Source organism: Larimichthys crocea, chromosome XXIII (assembly GCF_000972845.2).
Source record: "Larimichthys crocea isolate SSNF chromosome XXIII, L_crocea_2.0, whole genome shotgun sequence".
Classification (NCBI taxonomy): Eukaryota; Metazoa; Chordata; class Actinopteri; family Sciaenidae; genus Larimichthys; species Larimichthys crocea.
The window spans coordinates 14,417,863-14,442,439 of record NC_040033.1 but is presented as its reverse complement, the minus strand read 5'-3'; the positions used below and the strand labels follow the sequence as shown (position 1 = coordinate 14,442,439).

General features: G+C 40.1%; 3 protein-coding genes across 12 annotated transcripts; 2 read left to right on the top strand and 1 right to left on the bottom strand.

The window, feature by feature from the left end:
* The first annotated feature begins 680 nt into the window (after positions 1–680).
* tmem14ca (transmembrane protein 14Ca) lies at positions 681–2,982 on the top strand. 2 transcript variants are annotated; one of them, XM_027274481.1, is made up of 5 exons: positions 681–789; positions 1,245–1,329; positions 1,909–2,010; positions 2,129–2,216; positions 2,495–2,982. In XM_027274481.1, the coding sequence occupies exons 2-5, from the start codon at positions 1,254–1,256 to the stop codon at positions 2,550–2,552; spliced, it is 324 nt and encodes a 107-aa protein (XP_027130282.1). In that variant the 5' UTR covers positions 681–789; positions 1,245–1,253; the 3' UTR covers positions 2,553–2,982. The 2 variants fall into 2 exon arrangements, with proteins under 2 accessions (XP_027130282.1, XP_027130281.1); XM_027274480.1 differs by lacking the exon at positions 681–789 and adding an exon at positions 1,016–1,163.
* Positions 2,983–3,204: 222 nt separating this feature from the next.
* Positions 3,205–15,785, bottom strand: mak (male germ cell-associated kinase). Of its 9 annotated transcripts, none has more exons than XM_027274471.1 (16): positions 15,326–15,785; positions 12,946–13,365; positions 11,342–11,396; positions 10,814–10,935; positions 9,941–10,023; positions 9,628–9,760; positions 9,272–9,443; positions 8,377–8,544; positions 7,435–7,698; positions 7,060–7,268; positions 6,620–6,759; positions 5,898–6,044; positions 4,884–4,970; positions 4,081–4,200; positions 3,744–3,842; positions 3,205–3,476 (listed from the first exon to the last, which is right to left on the bottom strand). In XM_027274471.1, exons 2-16 carry the CDS (start codon positions 13,047–13,049, stop codon positions 3,316–3,318), a joined length of 2,064 nt encoding a protein of 687 aa, XP_027130272.1. In that variant the 5' UTR covers positions 13,050–13,365; positions 15,326–15,785; the 3' UTR covers positions 3,205–3,315. The 9 variants fall into 9 exon arrangements, with proteins under 9 accessions (XP_027130272.1, XP_027130273.1, XP_027130275.1 ...); XM_027274472.1 differs by lacking the exon at positions 9,941–10,023 and adding an exon at positions 10,485–10,564 and having other exon boundaries at positions 15,326–15,784; XM_027274474.1 differs by lacking the exon at positions 3,744–3,842 and having other exon boundaries at positions 15,326–15,784.
* An 837-nt stretch (positions 15,786–16,622) lies between these two features.
* On the top strand, positions 16,623–23,918 carry plcxd2 (phosphatidylinositol-specific phospholipase C, X domain containing 2). Its single transcript, XM_027274016.1, has 8 exons — positions 16,623–17,112; positions 17,450–17,586; positions 17,742–17,861; positions 18,589–18,642; positions 18,785–18,940; positions 20,016–20,126; positions 20,453–20,583; positions 22,600–23,918. The coding sequence occupies exons 1-8, from the start codon at positions 17,010–17,012 to the stop codon at positions 22,757–22,759; spliced, it is 972 nt and encodes a 323-aa protein (XP_027129817.1). The 5' UTR covers positions 16,623–17,009; the 3' UTR covers positions 22,760–23,918.
* The last annotated feature ends 659 nt before the right edge of the window (positions 23,919–24,577 follow it).

Below are 24,577 nucleotides of genomic sequence, written 5' to 3'. Positions count from 1 at the left end.
ATCAGTTTTAGGAGGTGGCAGTTTGAAATTATAGGCAACAAAAAAATTGAATGATAATTTCGAACATGTTAATTAATCATTAATTGCATGGCATTACTGTCTGTTATTTTATTAGATGGACTATGCATAATATACACTGTTGCCATAAAGTTGGAATCATTTTGTTTTCAGACACATTCCTCTTTTTATTCCTATATAGACACACATCAGATTAATTGTGGTTTCACTACTACTGTGCTATGTTTGAAAGATATTGGTCAATAAGGTTTTTACAGAAGATCCACTTTATCTATCAAGAATAAATCGTCACAATCATGTCATGAGAAGAAGTAAAAACTATTTATTCCAACTGTCTGGGCAACGTTTCATAAAAATAAATAGTGTTTAAAGATGATACATATGCTATAATGTGTAAATATGCTCCCCACGGAGCAGGTTCAACAGCCACTTAGAGGCGTGCTTTAAATTTTTTGCTGTGTTCAGGCACAGTGGGAAGTTCTGATATCTACATTTGGAGACAATGTGCACATATTTGTATTTTTGTTTTATTATAAAAAAACAAACAATTAAACATATTTTAAATAATCTATTTTAACTATATTTTATATATGGGACAATATGTATTTTAAATATTATTGTTATATATTGAAGGTAGCACCTTGCTCCCCATGCACTGAAGCCTACATTTCCCATCGGGCACCACGCCTCGTGTTATGTGTGCCAATGATTTGTGCTCGGTGAAGAACAAGCTGCGGCTCATAGCGACAGAGGACGAACTGAAGGAACAAGGTTGTATGCAGCTGTATTTGCTTTTTAAAGTGTTTTTTTAAAAAGCTCACAGCTTAAAGCTGCACCTCATATTCAAAATGACGCATATTTAATAAACAGTGTATTTAGTTTAGCTTTCCTGTTAAAACAGCTGTGTGTGCTCGTGCTAAAGCTCGTGCATCAGTTAGCCTTATCTCATAAAACACACACACACACACACACACACACACACACACACACACACCCTTCAGTGAGGCCACAATGTAACGATATTTGATGAAAAAACAAGACAAGACCAGCTGGAGCGGGAACTTTTTTTTCCCTCCGACGCTATAATGTTTCTGTATCTTGTGTTGCCTCAGCTGGTTTTCTGTAACAGCACCGTGTCACAGCCTGTATGTCATGTCTGAAGTGAATAGTTACTGTGACATGTTGAGTTTGTTCGCTCACTCTCTCCCTCTCTCTCTCTGTGACAGGTGTCAAACATGTCTGTGGACTGGGTAGGATACGGATACGCAGCCCTGGTCGCGTCAGGAGGAGTGGTTGGTTATGTGAAAGCAGGTATGTGCTGTGCTGGAAGTGACAGAGGAGATAGATCATGCTCATGTTGTTCCATAAATATTAAAAAAAAAAACATTATAACAATATTCAGGGTTCCCACGGGTGCTTGAATTCCTTGAAAATGCTTGAATTTCAATTCAGTGTTTTCAAGGTTGTGAAAATGCTTGAAATTTGTGTGGTTGTGTGGTCACTGTTATTGCGCTATGGTAGTTACACAATACACCGCTCACAAGCTGAGAATACAAGCCAATTCACAATTAGTTAAAGATCAAAACAGTCAATCTACCACCATATGAAATAATGCTAATTAGACCCATATTATTATGCCATACAGTGGCACCGCTGTATGACCATCATGGCAAACACAACTAGTAGGCTACCTATTTAAAGGTGCTGGAAAACTGGAAAAACTGGTGCTTGAAGGTGCTTGAAAAGTGCTTGAATTTGTTCATGAAAAAGGTGTGGGAACCCTGAATATTTCTGTGGTGTTTGCTTGCTTGTTTATGTCACTCCCATAACACACCAGTGTGTACATGCTCTTCAGTCCTGTGGTAACCTGCTGTGTCCTCTCTCTTCCAGGCAGCGTCCCATCCCTCGCTGCTGGTCTTCTCTTCGGCGGCCTCGCAGGTTTCGGTGCCTATCAGATCTCCAATGACCCCACTAATGTTTGGGTGTCCCTCGGTTGGTATATTATATCAGCTAATAATGTATTTTGCTGTGTAGATGTTTGCATGATCTGAATAAGAACAGCAATGTGTCCACATGGTCAGCATTTTCCCCATTACGTGGTGTCTTCCAGCTACATCAGGAGCTCTAACTGGTGTGATGGGAAAGAGGTTCTACGGATCCAGGAAGTTCATGCCAGCAGGTTTGATGGCTGGAGCAAGGTATCCGTCTCCTTCTGTGGCTGAAGTGATTTTACACGTGCAAACATGAGAACAATGATTTCTGTTAATAAGAGCGATCGTAACAGTCTGACGATGACTACATTTGACTCGAGGTGAATCGAGTGAATACTGCTATACTGAACAGCTTTATAAATGTACGATTTAGAAACTGTACCTTCCTGAGCTAAAAGTGAAAGATTAGGGATGTGATAGTCGGCTCATTATTCTTTTTTTAGTCAGTTTAGTGTGTGGAGTCTCATGTTCTCCTCTTGTTCCAGTCTTCTGATGGTGGCAAAGCTTGGCGTGACATTGCTTCAGAAACCCCAGCAGTCCTAACGGAGTGAAGATTTTCACGTGTGCTCCATCTTCTGTTTCAGGAGCGGCCTCTGTCAGCATTTGTCATTTACTGTTGAACAATAATATCATTTTGTAGATAAAACAATAATGTATATTTGAGGATTAAAACCGATTACATTGTTTATAAAATAGACTGGTTGTCTTGTCCTTTTTTAATGAATGCGACGTGAAGTTTCATAGATTTATTTGTATAAAATGTTTACAAAATGTTCAGTGAATTATTTGCATAATACAAAGAGGTGTGCAGTTGTTTTACAGTATGCAGAATTAATTGAAGTGATGATTTGTGTTGGAGCTGTTACTAAGTTGTACAGAGGGATTAGCATTTCTGGAACCGTTAATAAAAGACTGTTTATGTTTTATGATCCGTAGTAAAACAATACTTGACAATCAAAACTAGAGTAAAAAAGAAAATCTACTATACTACATTTAAATCTTACCTAACACTAACAGTACAATTGGCTCACACTGGATCCTTCGAGAATACAGTGGGATTGTCTTGCAGACGTATTAGTACTGGTTCAACAACATGGCATCAAAACATGTATATTTACAGTCATATCTCAGGCTTTCTGGAAACAAACTTATACCACTGTGGCATAAAACATGTCTCCTAAAAAGAATGTGGGACTTTTGTAAGATTAAGAGTTTTAGTATGGTTAACCTCCTTAGCCAAAGATGTGTACCATTAGCCAACACTGTCCAGCAAACAGTAGCAGCTGTACCACCTTCTCGCTCTGAACTATCGATTTCCACCATATTTGGATGTCCAGTCCACCCTGCCGTGGACCGGCTGCACGGCGGGAGCTCTGGTCATGAGATTCCCAGAGGTTTTCCCCAAGGCTGAGTAGCTGCTCCCCTTCAACTGAGTCCTGTCTGCCCTCCTCTTCCAGCCCTCGTAATCTGGAGGATCATGCCGGTTAGTCAGTTAATCCATCTCCAATACATACTGTATACTGTACATATATAATCCAGCTAGGTATCTGTCTTCATTAACAGCCTTTTCATATGCAAGCCAAGACACAATTTATACCAGCCTCAAAAGTACATAGAAAACTAGTCATGTAAGCAGCAAAACCAATGAGCCAACACAAAGACAGCACAGAAGAAATATGAAAACAATGACTCAAGCATGATCTATAAATAACAACTATTAGAAAATGGCAGTACCTTCATTAGTCTCACTCAAAGATGAGTTGGATATGGGCTTGGCCTTTGCATGTTTTGATTTGTCTTTTTTATTGTCAGGAGAAGAAGAAGAAAGATTGACTGAAAGAGTGAAGAAAGAAAATTAACAGTCCCAGTGAGTGAGTTTAGATGGGAATATTGCAAGTGAGAAACTAGAAACTGAACAGAGAAAAGGAAAAAAAACTTCAATACAACAGTATTTATTTCAAATTTAAATTTGATGGCGAGTGCAGCTGTTTGAGACCGACAAGTAGGGAGGTCATCTAATCTAAAAGTATGAATCATTTGTTAGTTTAACATTGATGGGATAAAATCTTACTTGTGTGCTGGCCAGCCAAAGGGGCAAGTTGGATTCTCTGTCCCACTGAGCCCACCTCTTTCTTTTGGAATGAAGGCATATAAGCACCAGACAGGTTGTATTTGGTGCTTACAAAGTTCCCTAAAGGAGAACACAAACATAGTTCATGGCTCTTTATTTCATGTGTTTTATTCTTACACCCTCCAGGTACCCAACCAGCATGGGGCTCTAGTCAAAGTCATATACGCTAAAATAATGTGCACCTTTTTAAAACAAAAGCATCCAAACTTTAGTAAACACCCCTAACAGATATTTTCACACATGGCTTTACTGACACTAATGATTTCCGTGAACGTAAAGTCAAGTAGCTACTCCATATGCAACGGCTACTGAGGACTAAGTGACTAAGATCAAATGATTGAAGTCATTCAGCTTTTCCGGCAGCACCATCAGTCTGCGTCACCAGCAGTCACAGATGGTTATCAGTATAATTAGTGAAAAGCCTCATTGTTCCCTTATGAAGATGTTGTGGTTGTAGTGCAATTTACCATCTATTTAGCAACAGGAGTTTTTAGTTCTCTGCTTAAACTGTGTATTTGTACCCTTGTCTCCTGCGGAGCCTTTAGCAGCGGGTTCCTTTCACATGTTAAGTCGCTGGCTGAATACCCGAGGCTGCCATACCAACAACAACCATAACGTTTGTACACAAAAGAGCTTTAGCATGACAAGTAACTCAGAGTGAGTGAGTAAGGAGAGAGTATCAGAAATATCTAAATGTACAATCATTGCAAAATAGTTCACATGAAGTCATCTCAATGAAATACCTTTGGAGAGATCAATTTTCTCCAGTATTCTTTCTTTAACAACAGTTTTCTCTGGTGGGCTATCCACAGACTTAGAGGCATTCTCTTCTAGTCTCACGGCAAAAGGTAGAATTGAAGGAGACATGCATGCGACCAGCGAGAGAGAAGAATGAGAAAAATAGAAATGAAAAAAGTTGAGAGAAATATCACATGAGCGCTGATGCTGAAGTTAAGAGAAAGAGACAAAGTAAAAATAAAGATACTTTTTTTCTTGATTTTAGCATGAAATTATATTCATGAGCGGCAAGTGAGTAGTATCAAAACAAACGTTGGTGTGTGTGTGTGTGTGAGTGAGTGCAGGGAGGTGGGACAAATGAGCAGGGGGTGCAGTTTGAAGGCCATTTAAGGAACACTTGATCTTACACCGACAGTCTTAATCTCATGAATAAGCAATGGAAAGGGAGAGACAGGGTGAAAGAAAAGAGATAGAAAGAAGAGAGGTAGGGAGGGAGCACACAGCGGGGGGGGGACTCATATTGTGTGTCGGTCTTACATGACAAATGATTTATAGAGGTCTCCCTTCTCTAAAGTCGCAGACGCTTAGGCTAACTCCTTAACAAGGCTCTGGTCAACGGCCCAATAACTACTGATCAGGAGACATTAGATGCATCATTAGCATTTAGAGCCTTTGTGTCACAAAGAGGACAGGTCATATGATGTAACAGTAGGTGACACTGACAGTCGCCAGGTTTCCACTGCACGGTAAAATGAGGCGAGTCATGGTGCATCATCATTATTTATATCTCTGAATAAATAGGTTTGTAGCCAAACATAATGTCTGCATATTGTATGAGGTACACGACATACAATATGCATATTCGTTTCATGAACATCCTGCAGTCATTCAATTCCTTTCTATGTTATGGGCATTTTGTTAGATATGATTTTTTTAACACGTTAGTGAAACTGGAAACCCAAGCCCCGTCCACTACACACTCCATCGAACCCTATTAACACCTCTGCATCAGCTCTTACCTGCGTTGGCTCTGGTGACAGATAATCCTCCTCCAATAGGAGCGAGTGGTTTATTTACAGTGTTGGAGGAGTTCTCCCACAGGTCACGCAGTGTCATACCACTCAGCTCCTTATCTCCGGAAGGAGTCTGATTCTTGCCGATCAACCCTTTAAGCCACAGAAATGATGTGATCAAGAGCATGAACACTAATCACCATGTTGCATTTTTATTAAACTGGTAGATCAGACTCTGAATGAATGCAATAATGCTGATTTATACACTGTATACACTGTATTTCTTGCATTACAAATCACCACACGGAGTCTCAAAATAGTAACAAGGCCCTTGATCACACAATCAGAGGACATCTGAAAGAAAACTAGGGAGCCATAAAAAAAAGAGTGTCTATGATCCAATTCCATGCATAGGCTACAAAACCTTTTAATTTAATTTAATTAGATTCAATTTAATTAGATTAGTGGACCAGCTGATATAAGTTGCTGAGGTTTTTTTGGAATAGTAACTGTCATTCGGGACTTCTGCAAACAGGATAGTTTTTCCCCTATGCTGTTTTTGAAACGGTAATCAGACCGCAGTCAAACTACCTGACACACATAAAACAAATCTTATGAATACATTTTACAAAGAGGAGAAGTGAAAACCTAATAAACAGAATGGGAAATTTGTTTGTATAACACCACATTAAGGTAAACCTGACTGGCTGTTAGTCATGCAGTCTTACCTGGTAAGTATCGTGACTGGCTCAGATAGTGCTGCCGTGCGGCAGATCCTGGGAGATTTGAGTCGATTTGGCCAATCTTAACATTGTTGGGTAACTTAGTAACTGTGCTGAAAGAATACAGAGGTTTCGGCTCCTTGGGCCTGAAAACAGAAACCAGATACTTAAAGATCTGCGGCCAAAAAGCAACTCATTCTCATACAAAGTCTTGAGTCGTACTTCTCTGGGTGTTATACATTCAGAAATTTATTCAATCATTTATAAAGATTGGACAGAAAATATTGCATGTACAATTTTATATGCCATTCGACAACTTAGACAACCTAATACATTGTTACATAACACACACAACTACTAGTATGCTGCAATGCAGTGAAAAGTGTCCATGCTTAAATTTTTGTCAAACTGCCAATCCAGTTCTGTGCAGACATTACAGCACTTACTGTAGGCGGTGCTCCTTAGGGATCCTCTCCTCCTCTACGTTCCCCAGGCTGGGTTTCTTGGAGTTGGAGGCGGCGGTTTCTGAAGGGTCAGATTCCTCCCAGCTGTCTGAGGTCTTGGCCACTGTCTGGCCCCAGCGACGACGGCCACTCTTCAGCACCGCCAACCCACCACCACCAACGGTGTTCTCACTGCCCAGCGATGCTGCTTTCTGCAGTAGAAGGCAAAACAATAGGCGTCCATGCAAGTCGTGTTCTAATTCAGAAAATCCATCTTACTAACACAACTACAGGTTTCTGCATAATCTTTGGCACTTTCATTCTTACACTTTATTGAACAGGAAATAAAATAAATAAAGTTTGCATAAAGACACTCACTGCATGGCTGAAGCCACCCAGTTTACTCTCAGTTTGGGGAAGGGGGATCTGCTGAAGAGGCTGATGATGCTGCTGCTGCTGCTGCTGTTGATTTCTGGAGGACGATGTGGAGGCTTTGGACTCAGAAGAAGACTGCTGGGGATCAGATTTGGGCTCTGAGGTCTGCTTCTGGGCCGGTGGCCTGGCCTGGACCTTCTTAACCTCTTGGCTCTGAGGACGAGGCCCTAAGATTTGGCCAACCTGGAAGTACGGATACCGTAGGGCCTGGACAGTAAGAGGACAGGAATACAGATAGTTATTCTGTCATTCTGAATATTCTGGGAACATTTTCTATAAACATATCTTCAACCTTGTGTACTCTAAAGCCAAGAACTTTAAATACTGTAGATGCAAACTGTAGATGTTAATTTGCACGCTCAAACCTTGTCATTTCATTGCATTCAAATAATCATGCATTTTTGCTGAGCACATTTAAAATGGTTATAATTTGTTTTCTTAAAATGGTCTAAAACTAGACATGCATCTCACCGCTGGGAACTGTGCAAGCGGAGAATGGAAAAGCATTGTCACTCCCTGGAAAGGTGTTTCCTACTAAAGCCCACATGGTAATTCACCTGTCTCACAGGAATGTAAATTACAGCTAACTGCATGATGACCACATGTTGTGCATAACATGTGACACAGAGCACACCACAGAGGTAGGAGTGGGAATGAATTATGGCTTAAGCACTACTTAAAATGACTGGGATTAGGATACCAGTGCAATCTCAGTAGTGGAACTATAGATAATCTGAATGTAGTCGTCAATGCTGTCATGGAAATTGCTTCTCTGAAGGTTATACACCAGGTTATACTCTGGTAACAGACACATCAAATAAGGCATTGACTTCTTACTGTATAACCAGACCTTTAGACTCCACTTTGAGGCTCAGCCTTGCCTACCTGTACAGCAGTGGGTCTTTTTTTTGGGTCCCACTGTAACAGGTCCCTCATCAGGGTGATGGCCTCATTGCTGGCATTGGGGATGAGGGTCTTCAGGTGGGTCGGCACACATTGGGGAAACCGAAAGTTCATAGCAGATGCTAGTTGGTAGCCTTCTGGCCAATCCGTCTAAGTGAGGAGACAATCAGAGTGTTATTTATTACTATATTTATCAATCAGATGTTCACAGATTGAGTCATGAGACGTTTGTTTCACTGTTGTTTATACACCATCAGAAATGTTTTCTAGAATTCATCACCTTGCTAAAGTTGGTTTTAAAATAAACATCATTTGACATTTTGTACAAATATGGGATCCTGAACTTTCTTTCTTTCTTCTCTCTGTAGATCATGTATAATGATGTAGCTGAAATCCAATGCTTCACAACGCACCACATCAGGTCAGCAGGTCTTGTACTTTTCTCGCCCTTGTACATTGATAAAGTTTTATAACCCACGCATCCCATGAATAATAACATACTACATCAGTACATCAGTGGCAGTAAATGCCTGCCCTTGTGGTTGAGGTCACAGACTCAGTTCTTGATCCGGTCACACCAAAATGGGCTCTGACTGCTCTATGCTTAGCAATCAGACTAAATAGAAATGGATTTGGGGAAAGCCTTTGAAATGAAGTGGGCATTCTGTTCAGCATGGAGCACACTTAAGCTGCTTTGCACTGCATAGAGGGGAACACTGCTCCTGGCCTAATTGCGTACTATTTATTTTATTTGGTAAACATATTTTGTCAAAATGATCATATTATTTCAATTAATTTTAGCCCCAAACAAGTTTTGGGTAATTACAGTAAACCCCTGAATAAAGGTCAGTTAGTTCCACCTCCAGTTTCTCCTCACCTTTTTGACGGTGCCTAGGACTTGGCAGATCTTAAAGATCTCATCCACTTCACTGTTCCCTGGGAAAAGAGGTCTAAGAGTGTAGAGTTCAGCCATGATGCAGCCCACAGCCCACAGGTCAATAGGAGAGCTGTAGGTAGATGACCTGAGTAGGACCTCGGGAGCTCGGTACCTGAACAGAAACCATAACTTAAACTAGCCAACAACTCGTACTGAACATTTCCATGAAGCAAAGCATAATGATTTCAGTGTGAATTTTGCAAAATATCTTTCGCTTGAACTCATAAGAACACTGTAATTGATGAATAGGCTTTCATCTGTCTTTGACATGTATTAAAGTACAGTAATACTCTCACCATCTAGTTGATACATAGTCTGTGTAGGGAGGTTTGGAGCGGATCTCTCTGGCCAGTCCAAAATCGGCTATTTTGACCAGTTCTGGACCCATACACAGCAGATTCTCTGGCTTCATGTCTCGATGAAAGAAACCTGTAGAAAGGTTAATATCCAGCTCAGACGCTGTGTATAGATTAAATGTCACAATGGCCATTCTAAATGGCCAAATTACAATCATATGCAACTATTCTACATTGGTATTTTACATTTATCTTAATATAGAACTGCATGAGAAAGGGAAAACCTTAGGAATGACAGAGTAAAGCTTCTTACCATGCTTATGTACAAAAACCAACCCAGATAGCACTTGAAACATGATGTTCCTAATTTCATTTTCTGAGAACATCTTATTCTCTCTAACAGCAGAGCAAAGGGACAGAAAAAAAGGAAAGAGGGGTAAAAAAGAAATGGAAAAAAAAGCTGTTAAAAGAGAGAGAAATCTTTCAAAGTACATGCATTCTGGATGTGTGGAGGAAGCATGGGCAGGCTCTGTATGTCAAATCTGTAAAGCATGTGTTTGCATTTAAAAGTTTGTATCACTGAGTTTCTGTATTATTTTTAAAACTTGCCTCCCTACTTATTAAGCATCCACACATCCTCATCATGAATCATAGAAATGCAGATGCAGAAGTTAAGGCCAGTTATGAAGGGTTCGCAAACTACAAGATTCTAATCAACTCATCACCAATTTGGAAATATAGGATCTGTTGCAATATTCCATGCAACACAGTTTTGTTTGTTTGCTATTTGATGAATCTTGCAGTATGCAACCTCTCTCATGCACTCGCAAGGCATGATGGGAACACGGTACACCTACCATGTTTGTGAATAAATGACAAGCCTTGTAAAATCTGAAAGCTTATGTTTCGTATCACTGATTCAGGGAACAGTTTTTTTCTGCAAACATAAAATTAATAGAAGTCTCATGAGCTTGTTAACGTTAGCATACTTACACGAACAGTAACATGTTTGTACAAACACACTAACGGGTAAAATATGCTGATGAACAGTATGGTAAGGTGACAAAAATATAAAAAGTTCCATTGTAAGCACTTAAAAAACGCTTGACCAGATGCTAACATTTAGAAAATTTAGACCACAATGTTATACACCAAACATCTACATTGTAAGTACTTCTCTTCTTACCTGTCCTTCATAAGCTGGTAGAGGTTCTCCTTCATATACTCAAAGACAAAGTAGAGGTGATCGTTCTCTCTGATCACCTCCTTCAGTTTCACTACATTCGCATGGTTCAGCTTCTTCAGTGACTGATGTGACAAATCAAGGAAGAGAGCACATAATGTAACAACAGGTTTATGATAGAGATAAAACACAGAATTATCCTACAATGACATTAAAAACCCATAGAGCATGGATCCTGTCAAACAGTTCAGAGTAATGTAAGAGCAGTTATGGTAATTAACTTCAGTTGTAAAAGGCACATTTGTAAGGTGCACAGTGAAAAGACAATGTTTACGACAAGAATTACGGTTCTTGAACCTTATTCCAGTTGTGGCATTTCAAAGCACTGGTTACATTGTTGATATATATTCCTAATGTAAAGGTACAGAAACCTGTTTGGGCAACTGTAACTGAAAACAGCTGTCTCTCGCTGTTGGCAGTTACTGGAAATCCCGCTGTCCCCAAACCTTTCCATAGTATCCCCATCCTTACCTTCACCTCTCTTAGGTTCATACACTCTTCCCATGAATAAAATTTCCTCTTCATTCTGTGAAAGAAATCACATGTTTATTTAGAGTAAATGTCAGGTATGCATCAACTAAAGAACAGAAGACAGCACATTTGTAGGCTGTATATACACATACAGTGTAGAGTCACTATCTTTAAAAAAAATCTTTTGTTTGTCTTCATCAATAATTCAGCTCTTTTGACGCATCTCTAATTTCAGCTCATTTCATGTCAGGAACAAAACCAGAAAAAGCTGTAGATTGCAGAGTGATATAAATGTATATTCTAAACTGTATAGGCTTTACATTGTTTCTTTCTACTTGGTGTTGACTTGGCTTCTATGTATGTTACAATCTCACACCAGCTGTTATACAAGACCCCTTTATGTTAGCTTTCCTTCTCTGATCATCATTATCTCTCCCTTCAAATGGACTTATGTAAGAGTTACAGAACATACAGATCTTTTTCCCCTCTCTGGGCAGTAGCCAGTTTCGGTCGTCTCTTTCACAATATCAGCAACCTGACACACACCCTGTACTTTCACTCCCTTTCACCGTCACCACATGTATTGTCTTGCATGGTAACCAAATGATCGACGAGTGGACGCATCTCCCCGGTTTCTCATCTATTATTGAACCCTGCTGCCACGCTGCTGGAACAAAGGCTTGTAAGCTAGTTTGTTTGTCTTGGTGATAGCCGGAAACTAGCAGCCCTTAGTCCAAGATTGTTTTATGTTTATCAAACTATAATTCATTAGGTATGACAGTTGTAGTTTTTGAATATTTTTGAAGTACATCTGCTTTGTAAAATTTCTACATTTGGATGTATATGAGCAATTAGTTGCTCAGAGTTTGGTTATATTGTCAAAATGAATTATAACAATATTTAAAAATTCATTTCATACTATTGATAGTGTGATAATATTTGAGGAGTGATTATTGGTGCTTTTATATAATATTTCATGTGCACAACATGGACTTGGAGACATGGAGAAAATTAACACCAAGTTTATTCATACCCCTCTGGGGCCCCGATAACCTCGTGGGGCTTTGGCTGGTGCCCAGATGTGCCAACTTCACTGTTGTTATACCCATTATCTGCTGCCCTCCCCCTCCCTTAATTTAAATGTATTCATTTATTTTAATTGTTTAATTATGTGTGTCATCATTTTCTCAGTCCTCCCTCTCTCCGTTGTCCTTTCTTTACACACCCTCATACACACTGACACGTGTGCCCTACATTACCACTCTTAGCAACAACAACTAATTTGGATATTTTTTATCTTTATTGTTATTTTTTATTGAATTCCTTTTATGTGCAGAAATATAAATGTACCTAGATAAGTGTTCTTTTTTCTTTGTCTTATATTTCCGCGCCTATCTTTATGTACTGCCACTTAAACTAGTAAGAAAATAAATAATTGTATAACTTTACAATAATGTAAATGAGTCTTTAAAGCAGGAAAAGCAACATTTAAATAGTATGTTATTAAAATAACTATTCTAAGATCACAATATCAACATGGTATCAATATAGTGTCATGATCTAACAAAGAGAGACAATATTTAAAGCTCGATCAACATCCTCACCTCTTGATAGCCACCAGTTCTCCAGACTCATTGCTTCTCCCCATCAGCACACTCCCGTAGGTGCCATCACCCAGCTGTCTCAGGGTGGTGTAGCGATTCATCATCTCTCAAGATGGTTTCATTAGCTTGTTAACTGTCCTTATTCATAAAACAAGTTGTGGAAACACAGCACTGACTCATTGATCAACTGTCTTCCCTGTTTCCTGTCCTCTTCTGCTAAAGAATTGCCTCTGATTCACCAGCCTCTTCAAGGAGGATTTAATCTGTCTCTTCCCAGGAGGAAGAACTTTCTGTTGGCCGGTACGTGACGATGATCGCCAATTCTTGAAGCTCAAAACTCATCTTGCAGTAACTGATCCATTGTTTAAAAAGCGGTGGTGATGTAGCTCAGCCAACAGTTGACACAGTCCCTATGTGATCCTTTAGTGACAGAAAAGAAATAAAGAGCATCAGCAGCAGATACATACCAATCAGCTACATGTTTAATAAACATTAAACACGATTTCTAAGAGATCTGAGGACAAAGAAAAAAAGCAAGGACCAGTTATTATTTTTCCATTAGTGAGGACGATTAGGTGTGTGTCTCACTAGTAGAAGGCTCCAACATGACCACCCAAGGGAGATGACACAGCGAGCCCTAGGCAGATTAGGCCAGCAGGGATGTAAATAGGATGTTACATCACCATCTTGCTTACCGGCATCCACTACCTTTCCCAAGCGCCTTGCCTGCCAAGAGGATTTGATTGCCGCCACAGGCCACAGTGATCACACTGTTATCTGTTTTCCTTCCTTTAATGCAAATGTATCATAACCATATGCGTGCTTACATCAGCCTTTATGTCTAATACCTTACAGACAATAAGGTAAACTGAGTAGCCTCCCTGAAACCCTTTAATCCTACTTGATCCTTTCGCATGGAGGATTAATGTGGGGTTTTCCACTGCGTGTTCAGTTTGCCAAATAGAAGAGCAGAGCAGAGAAAGTCTGGGCCGAATAGTGCCAAAGTATGTGTATCACGACATCCCAGTACTTAAACTTATTTGTATAGATTACAGCTTTTTAGGACATGGTGCTGCTTCAGAACAGGCTGCTGAAAGCACAAGAGGAGTTTCATAGGTCAAATCAACGCAATAACTGTACCCCAGTTTATTCCACAAATGTTGCTTAGGCTACTTAAATTATCCTTTAGGTATAAACTCACCAAAATGTTGCTAAAAATGGTTCCTTTCTTCATCGACAATAAAGTTTCTCTTGAGCAAGGCAGTTCATACATGCAGTGCTGGTTAAATAGCAGTCGCCCACAACGCAATATGTAACTCCAAGACTTGACTAAAAAAACAAATGTCAAGGAAAAACAGGTCTTTTTTTTATTAAATATATACAAATGTTAATGAATATATTGGTTGCAAATAATCAAATCCATACACATGATCAAAGAAATAAAGCTGAATCAGTTTGAAAATGAGGCTGTCGGGATTTAAATTGCATCTGTTAGCTATTTTCATGAAACTTAAGTTAAGTGTGGTGAGCGAGTAGAGCCAGTCTCATTGAGTACTGACCTGCTGTATAAAGGAAGGATAAAGGAAATCATGTTAAAGGCAAGCCAAGGGCAGCTAGACAAAATTAGATTAGTGTTTATTTCAATGAATGAGGCCGGAAAACTCCCATCCAAAGTGAATGTCCAAAGTGGATTTAGCTCTATGACTCCCAATAAGCATTTAATGAATGAATCATCAGTGCAGTCACAAATATGTAAATGTTTAAAGATTTGCCATCCCTTTTTCACACTATATGTAAGCTTATGAATTCATCTTTTTTATATATACTGTAAATGATTTCTCTAAACAAAAAGGGATGCCTGATATCCATGTCCTGCTGAAACAATAAGCAATAAGACAAGTGGAGAGGCCAGCCAGCGGACTGCTGGCCTGCACTCAGCTTTCACATATGGCAGTCTGTTGTGGAGGGATTTAAAGGGAATTAAGATGTATCCAAGCCACATGACATTAGGAAGCTATTCAAGGTCAGTTATACTGAGAACACACTAACCTGGCAGTGGAAAAACAAATGAGAATGATTTACATTTGATCATGCTTTTCTAAATATAAAGCCTTTTTTTATATATATAAGAAGCCCCAGAGTCATACACTTTCAGATTAATGCACAGAGCCGGTTATGCATAAAACAAAAATATGGAAACATAACAGTCTGGGTGAACTAACTTAGTTTCAGTTACGCAGACAGTAGTTTTTGAGAAACAGAGACAAAAAACAGTGAAACATTTGTTGTTGACATGTCAGCTTTGACAGTTCAGCTCAACCTCAACCCCCCTTTGTTCAGGCTCAGTCGCCCTTTCTTCTTCTCACAGGAATAAACTCACCATTTAGAGGTGCAGCTCCTCTCCTCCAGTGTCTGGCTCCACTGATAGCGACGTTTCCTCAGATAAAACTCGCGCAGTATCGAAACCTAGAACTTACGATAAAGCGCGCGCGCGTGTGTGTGTGTGTGCGCGCGCGACTGCTCCCCATGGAAACGTCCACACAAACGCTTGTTTAAGTTGCCAAGGTGACAAGAGGCGCGTGTGGGTGTTTCGGTTTAACGAGTGACCGTGTTAACTGGAGACTGTTGATAGCCGAATGTGTCTTTGGTTGTCGTAGTTACGCCAGGCGTTGAAAGAAGAAAATAATACGTAAATGTCAAACAAGACATGAATGTCTCGGTATTTTTTCACATTGTTAATGGCAAACGTTTAAGGTATTCACGAGGGAAGCTACAAGTGTCCTTGTTTCAACGCCTGTCGTAACTACGACAACCACAGACGTGTTTAGGTAACGGTAACCAGTTAACACGGTCACTCGTTAAACCGAAACACCTGCGCAATGTTTTGTGGGACTGCGGAAGTGTAACATTTTCATTTAACAAATTGAGGTTGTAATTTAATTTAATTTGAAGTTAAATTGATAGTTATACTCTAAATACTCCTAAAATAGTTTCCTGTAATCTTTCAACCCCAAATAGACGTATAAATGACACAAAGTGCAAATAGCAAATTGCAATAAAACTGAATGCAAATACCTAAACACAGCAAGTTTTACTCCATGATTACAAAGATTATTCATTTGCTTTAAAAAAAAATGCTGTCTGATAAAGTAGACGAGTCGCAACTCGCAACACGAATATTATGGCACCTCTCGACACAGTGGCAGTTCAAGTGCTGCACCAGTAGATGGAGCTGTAGCTCTGTAGTTTTTCATGTACACTAATTAAAAAACAGTGAGGACTCAAAGCGGTACTTTAAAGATTGTGAAATGATTATTTAAATTGTAATTCATATATATTCGTAGCCTAATAATTCAACCAAGCCCATATGACATTTCCTACAGGTCCAATAAAGGTAATGAATTCATGATTACAAAAGAATAGATCAAAACATCAAAACAACACCTGAGCACACAACAGAGGTTTTGAAATAACCCCTGAGAGTTGGTTGCGTCATTCCCACACCACCCATCATAGATTAGATGAGTCAGGAGAGCTGATTAATACTCTTTGGGTATTCGTCCATTTGGGTATTCATTTGCTGACTCTGAAATGCAACAAATTACAAATAAGACAACTCATCTGTCGCTTTTGCGCATGTGTGCAGGGGGTCTTCACACACACACACACACACACACACACACACACACACAGACACACACGCACGCACGCACACGAGGCGGAGGCAGGTTAAAGCATGAAGCAGAAGAAGGGGCGATAACAAGTGGAATTTTGCTCTAAGAGGATTATCACGGTCGTTAGTCACTCTTGTCAATGGATGACCGGTTCGCCGGTTGGACACAGCGGCCGACAGTAACTAAACCGGGCAAGGAAACCGATCACAATACACCTGGGAGTCTGATGCCGCTTTGAATCGGTGGTATATGCAGTATATGCACTTAGCAAAATGACCGATGAGAGTTTCTATCTGCTGGGAGCGCACAGGAATCCGTCAAACGGACTGCGATTGCACCGGAGAGCGGTTTCATGAAAGGGAGGGTGTTTGTTGACAGGCTGTTTCTGACATGAAGACCCGACCTGCGGGGATCGGCAATGTCAATGCCGACTGGATGGGTTCGCTCCCCTCTAAGCTCAGTGCCATGCCCCTCAAACACCTCGCTGTGCCAGGTGAGCCTGTCGTGCGTAAAGATGTTTGGACTCTCCTCTGCGTCTTCATCTTTCCACCACACCTGGATTTATACCACTGTAAACTCTGGAAGGCAGGAAAGCTACAAGTCTAAAAGGAATGTGATAGTAACGCGATGAGTAAAATACACATATCACCTTTTTAATACCGCTCATCTTTTTATTGATTGTATCCTAACCTTTCCTCTCTTGTTCTTGCACCATTCTGTCTTATACTTCCTCTCAAATTCTGTTAGTGAAGACTATTATTTCCCTTTGCTCATGCTATTTATATCTATTTGTACATTTTTCATTTTCATTACCACCATCTCTCTTACAGGGTCTCATGATTCTTTCACCTACTGGGTGGACGTGCATGCTCCTGTGGGTCCCGATCAGAAGGCATATGTGAAGTACCTGGCCACTATGTTCAGCGTCATAGCCAAGAAAGTCATGGTGAAGTGGTCCATGACCCAGGTATTGCGTTCAGATCAGTGCCAAGTGCCAGATGACATAAAAAACGACATATTTTGGGCAGATTTTGAAAGTGTGTGCGTTTTACAGCATATGAAATGGGTTGGGTTTTATAGCCAGTTGTCATGTATAATGTAAAATATGTCTGTATTTCCTAGAATCTGACATTTAAAGAGCAGCTGGATGCAGGAATTCGCTACTTTGATCTCAGGGTCTCCTCCAAACCAGGCGAGCCTGGAAATGAGATCTACTTCATCCATGGTCTGTTTGGCCACAAGGTGAGCAGTGGGGTGAATATTTACTGACATTCAAATGCTTATTGTGACTACTGTATATGCCACCTTGTTCCATCTTATTGTGTTATGCCACTTACATACATCATATTTTGTTATTTAATCTGTCACAGCCTGGTATCATCCTTCAATGTTACACTTTTTTTTGTCAAGTTTAAATGTCTCCGGTTTTGAAATGATCAAAATTCAATTTGAATCTTGTTTCAGATATTTCAGCTTGCTCTCAGAAGTTCATGTTTTTTTATACAACAGCATGAACAGTGATTTTGTTCTGTTAGTTTTGTGTTCTAGTTATCAGTCATGGATATGGCCTTGACCAGGGATCAAAGGTTGTGAGTTTAGTTGTAAACATCCCTATTTTAAAACAGGTCACTCTGTCCCAGGTATGACACTGTGTTTTGCCACAAGTAGCATGTCATGAGATAAAAATATACAGGCTTGGTTGAGAGATGGGACAACAACATAATGGACTGTAAAGGACTTTAAAGGACTGTAAAGCATGCACAGTTGTTATTTGACTTGTTCTCCATTATCTTTTATTTCATGCATTGTGATGGTGTTTTGTATTCTGCTACTCAGTGAGGCATTTGGGGCTTTAAAACTGTGACCGGAACTGTAAGGAGTAGCATTTTTGCACCAGTACATGACCGATAGACTTGTAGGCGTTATGCAGCAAGTGACCACAAATCTTTCACTGTGTTCTCCTCCAAAGGTGAAGGATGGCTTGTTAGAAATTAACTCCTTCTTAAGCAGACACAGAAAAGAGGTGAGAAGCACTTTTAATAGTATTATTTATGGTTGTTGTTTTGTTTTTTTAAACACACATGCATAAGGATAGAGGGACATAATTGCCCTGCTAACTAACTGATTGATTTGATTGGGACCACTTTGGTGTTTGATTGATTTAGGTAGTGTTTCTGGACTTCAACCACTACTATGCAATGGACGCAGAGCATCATGTTTACCTCATCACCATGCTCCAGGAAGTGTTTGGCAGCAAGCTTTGTAAAAACTGCGCAGTGGAGGGCATCACTCTGGACTACCTCTGGGAGAAGAAACACCAGGTGAGACTCCAGGGATCTCAGACTATTAAAAGCCCATTAATCATATTACAGAAAGCTATTTTCATTTGTTTCCATCTGAATTCACAAAATAGATTATTATCTTCATCAAAGGACTGATGGGTGTTCTCTGTTAACTGCACTTGTGCATGCCAGTGGTGGACACAGACTGTTTGAGGGGCAGAGGCAGGAAAAAAACGTACATGTGCACATGCAGGGAAAAGCAGTATGCAGGTGTGCATTTATTGGACGGCCCACTTAACCCCTGTGGTCAGGTAATCCCTGCTGCTTGTGACTCTCCTGAACAGGAATTAGCGGCGAGCGTCATCCCATTAACACTTCCTCCACCATCCAAACGTCCTTCCTTCTTTCATGGTGTTTAGCTTCTATCCTTTCTTCTCTCTCTTTCCATTTCTCTTTGTCTGTTTTGGAACCTTCCTACATTTTCTCTCTCTATCTCTGCCCTTCTTTTACATTTGTTACCATTCCTTTATTTCCTCATCATACACTGTTTTCATTTTTGCTTTGTGCATGTGTGTGTCTCATTCAAATACACTCAGTTGAATTCCTGTACCTATGACCCTAATCTGACTGGCTTAGTTGGCAAAGGAGAAGGACAGAGAGAGACAGCGCAGAGTACACTGAAACCCAATCAGTTCTCTCATTGTTTCACTGTTAAATCACTGTGATAAAGAGTGGACTAGTCAAATGTCTTTTTATAATTTTAAACAAAACTGTCACACCATTTCACTACAATATTCAGCACTGGTGAAATTAATTATCTGTCAAATTAGGGAAATGTATCTATTCAGATTAGATTACTGTAAATCTGTGTAGATATTACTGAAAATCTGGGAGATTGATTATCATACAGTACGTTTGAGATTAAGGTTGGAAGCCGATGTTAGAGTTACACTGTAGATGTAGATGCAGGAGAAAAAGACTAAGTCAAATTATTTTTATTGCCTGATTTACATGTGTGTCACTTTATATGAAGTAACACACGGGTGTAATCTGAGGGTAAGCCCCTCCTGTGCAGTTTTTAAATGCATCTACTCACTGTTTTTCATTTTTTCAGGTGATAGTGTTCTACCATCATCCATCAGCTCAGAACATCGCAGCCATGTGGCCAGGAAACAAGATTCCTGCTCCCTGGGCAAACACCACCGACCCAAGCAAGCTCATACAGGTCAGAAAACAACTTTCAAATCGTGGCTGTGATTATGGCTCATCAGCATGAGGTCTCCATACGTACCTCTTTTAACTTATTTAGTGGAATATCCATACAGATATCTGTGATTCGCTATTACTACAACATTGAGGATTTAAGCTAAACAAGCAGTTTATCTTGTCTCTTTCTGTATCTGCTGACTCCTTGTAGCCTTTTCTTCATCGTCATTCTCTTTTTTCAGACAGTCAATATCACAAGCTATGTCTCTAAAAACCTCACATTAAGCATGGATTTACTTCAGACCACTGTGTTTAAATCGGTTGTGTTTGACTTTCCCTGTGTAGTTCCTGGAAACTACACTGAACGAAAGAGCCAAGCAGGGCTCCTTCCATGTGTCTCAGGCCATCCTCACACCCAGACCTAACACTGTGGCCAAGGGCCTGGTCTGGGGGCTGCGTAACTACCTGGTGGAAAGGTCAGTGACTAAGTTTGGGTGTTTTTTGGTGGTTGTGGAAGAGAAGGGTGTAATGAAATATGGTGGATGTCATTGTCTCTGGTGGTTCTGATACATCAGTTTTCCATATAACTTGCTTTGAAACACATTCCAGCCCAAGACTGAAGTGTAGAAGTGTGTGTGTGTGTGGGTTTGAATCTTGTCCTCTTCTCTATTGCTGAACTGCTTTTATTTACTTTAATATGAGGCCAGTAGAGGGCAGTACAGTAAATGCTGCAATGCCTGCAACAGAGGATTGCCAGCTTTGCACATGCCCATTAAAGAGGGAAAGGGAAATGTAAGGCCATATATCCATAATTGATGACATTCCAACCAGTAGAGCTCTTTAAATGAGCATTCAACTTGGACATTTAATGTGGTTTAGGCAGGAACGCCAGAAAAGCAATATTCATTTATATAGGGGTAAAGTGTGCTATATTATATACTGCAGGAGAGATGTGCTGATAAATCAGAAGCCTCTAATTCAAGATATGTCGTGCCAGAGTGCAGTGCACTTACGCACAGCTGCCCACTGTGCAAATGAAACTAGCCTGCTACAGAATAGCTCCAGACACGTCTTTACATACAGTGTCAGACTGACTAACATCTGCAGATGCACAGTGGAGAGCTGAACTGTAGCTGAGTACACCCGTGCCATCTTGTAGAAGACACCAGACCATATAGTCACGACCAGCAGACTGAAGAACAGTTTTTTTCCCCAGGAGCTGTTATGCTTGTGACCCCCTACCCCTCACAACACTGACAATTGAGCTTGACTATAGACACAGATTGTGCAAACATGGGAATTTTTAATGGCACTGTGCAATAATTTCCATGATGTCTATGTAATACTACCCATGACCTAATGCTGCCATGGCAACTTGCACTTGTATTTTTGTGTCTAAAACTGGCAAACAAGACAAGTACAAGTCACACTGGACTGGTATAATGACATTAAATTGAATTGATGCGGTGTAGTAACAAAAGCCGTGTTGGTGAGTATGTTTCATCTACTTACAGCAGATCGACAACCTCCATAAAAAAAAATTAAAAATGTGTAAATGCACTCCTCTTTATGTCTAACATCTCTGCTACGATATTCTGTCACTTCGCTGGTTCATTTCACTAAGGATTAGCTGTAATCCTCTTCATCCATTTCCAAATAGAGGATAGAACAGAAACATATTTCATCTCTCAGATAAGAGATCTTATTTCCTAAGCAAGGACTGAATTATTTGCACAAACCTTAGCAGTCATCTAGTTTGCGGAGCCTAAGATTTAAGTGGAAATGACAGCGGAAATCCTGACTTAGAGAGTACGTACCCACCATAACCTTACATGTGAGAGAAACAGCTCCTGATGCTGGTGTATAAAACTCCTGAACAGACAATCTGGCGAGACAGGAGGTGGCCTAATTTTGCACTTCCGAGGAAATGGGATTGTTTATCACCACTGGGTAAACACTGAGACTTCCTGGTTTTGTTCTGCTGGCGGCTCACATAGCGGAGAATTTGAGGGTGTTAGAAATGATACAGCTACAGAGTCATAGCATGAGTGTGTTCATGTGTTTGTGTGTGTGTGTGTCTGCATCTATGCCAAGAGCAAACTCAAAAAGTGTTTCAATGCAAAGCAATGATTTTCAGACAATAGTGGCAAAGCAGTCTCTGGCTGACAGACGGACACAAACATCACTCCCTTTAACTTGTTTTCCCATTAGGTACACACATTGCTCACATTGCACACAACAAGATACTGTATCGCAAAACCTTATCAACAGCTTTTCATGAAAGTTGGTGGACAGATAGACGTTCAGCCAAGAAACTCATTACAGTTTGGCAGTGTTATTGCATAACTTTAAACCTTACCGACACAAAAACCTGGCACCAGTTATTATGAGTGTGCTTTCAAGGTCAGGGAATCGGTTTAAATAGAAATTCAAGTGACAGAGTGTTCATTTTTTTCCTTATTGTACAAACTTTCTTGTCTTCTTGGCTCTAGAAACCTGCCAACCATCATGTCCTGGGTTGAGGCTCAAAAGCCGGGGGCGAACGGGGTCAACATCATCACCTCTGACTTTGTGGAGCTCACAGACTTTGCCAACGTTGTCATCAAACTCAACAACTTGCTGTTGTCTGAAAAGGGCTACAAACCAAGATGACGCATGTCTGCATAACGGGACAAATGCGTGCTGACATGCTGACCCACCATATGGTGGATGCTGGAAGTCGGATTGCAGATTCCTTTTCCACTGTTGGAGTCCTGAGAATTTGTTTCTAAACAAATTCTATGACGGTAGTTTTAATAATTTATTATAATAAAGTAGTCATTTTAATCAGGAAGTTTTACCATCAGCAAGCAAATAGCCAACAAGGTTTCATCATCTTGCTCAAGGACACAGCAGTAAGATGCACAGGGATACTGTATGTGCCAGGTAGATACTTGAATGACCCTTAAAAACCTTTAAACCCTACAGGAATTTATCAACTAACTTCTGGAGTTTTGAACGTCACAGTTATGGTTGCAGCTGACTCTCTCAGCCACAGTATCAAGCAAAAGTCCAAAAGAGGGAAAGAAGATGGAACTCGGATCACAGACCACGGGCATGCCCAGTGGCATTTATTTTTCCACCATCGTGAGGTCAACCAAATCAGTCATACCACAGCTCTGGCTTCATTTCTGGATTCCTTTTTCCTACATTCCCTTCTGGGGTTAGGATTACTGGAAATATCACATTGCTACTCTCTAATGGCAATGCAGCACAGGTCACCATGCAGAAACAGACTCATAGCTACCTGTCACCTGGACAATGATCACACGAGTCAGTGCGGTTTCAACACCATTAAATGTTCCTATCACGTCACAGGTTTTTGAATTGATTTAATTTTTAAAGCCAGGATCACATATTGCACTTCTTTTTCCTTTTGTTTTTGAAATACCATATGTAAAGATGTATTTAAAGTATCAACTTGAATATTAGGTATAGGTATTTAAATGAATTGGAATGAATTTCATTAACAAACATTTTTAGGTTTGAAAGCAAATGCTTGATATGGAATTTGTTTACATTGATATAATAATTATAAACACTTTGCCGGTGAGCTAAAGTTGGATTTCTAACTATGCACTTGGTGTTTTTCCAATAATTAAATGAACTTAAATAAAAGTGGAGGCTGTATTTCTGTTTCTATGTTAAGCAAAGTCACAGCTTGTGAAAGAGGACTGTGCCAACATGTCTTGGTACTTATAGTGAGTCTGTATAGTTTAACTAGACATGTAAACAGTGGTCTTTAGGGGAGAATTGCAGAGGGAAAGCTAAATACGTGTGGAACCTGTACCACAATTCACATAAAATACCATATGTAAATATACACTTAAATGTTTATGTTTAAACTATTTTTGTGCAGTATTTTTTTACTTCCATTGTTTTACTAGACATGCAGAAATAGAAAGGACATTCACACTACAGTAATGGACCATATCCAACATATGTCAAGGTTGAACCGGGCTTCATAAAACAGATCATACTACATTAGAAATAGCAGTTGTAATCTGTAATGTTTTGTGTGTGTGTGTGTCCAGGTGTGTTACTTTGTTTGTGTGTGTTACTTTGTGTGTGTGTGTGCCTTGTGGGCCTGGTGATTACGGTGCAAATAGTGCAGTGACAGTCGCCTTGCATTCCTGTGGTTAGAGGAGGGAAAGAGAGCAGGAAAGAGAGATGCAAAAAACAGAAAGCAGAAGCTGTTAGAGAGCAGAGGCTATAGAAATAAAAAAGTTCAGCTGGAATCAGAGGAAATGGAGAATGCAGACGGAGTTATCTGAACAGCTGATTTCCCCTTCAGCAGCAGCAGCATCATCTAACAGGAAAGTGAAAATGTTTTCTTTTCATATCCACTCTGTCTTCTTCTCCTCGACTCACTTGTGTGAAATTGCCTGTTCTGTCCAGGCCACATTGTTGACACGGCTGAGTGTGGTCACC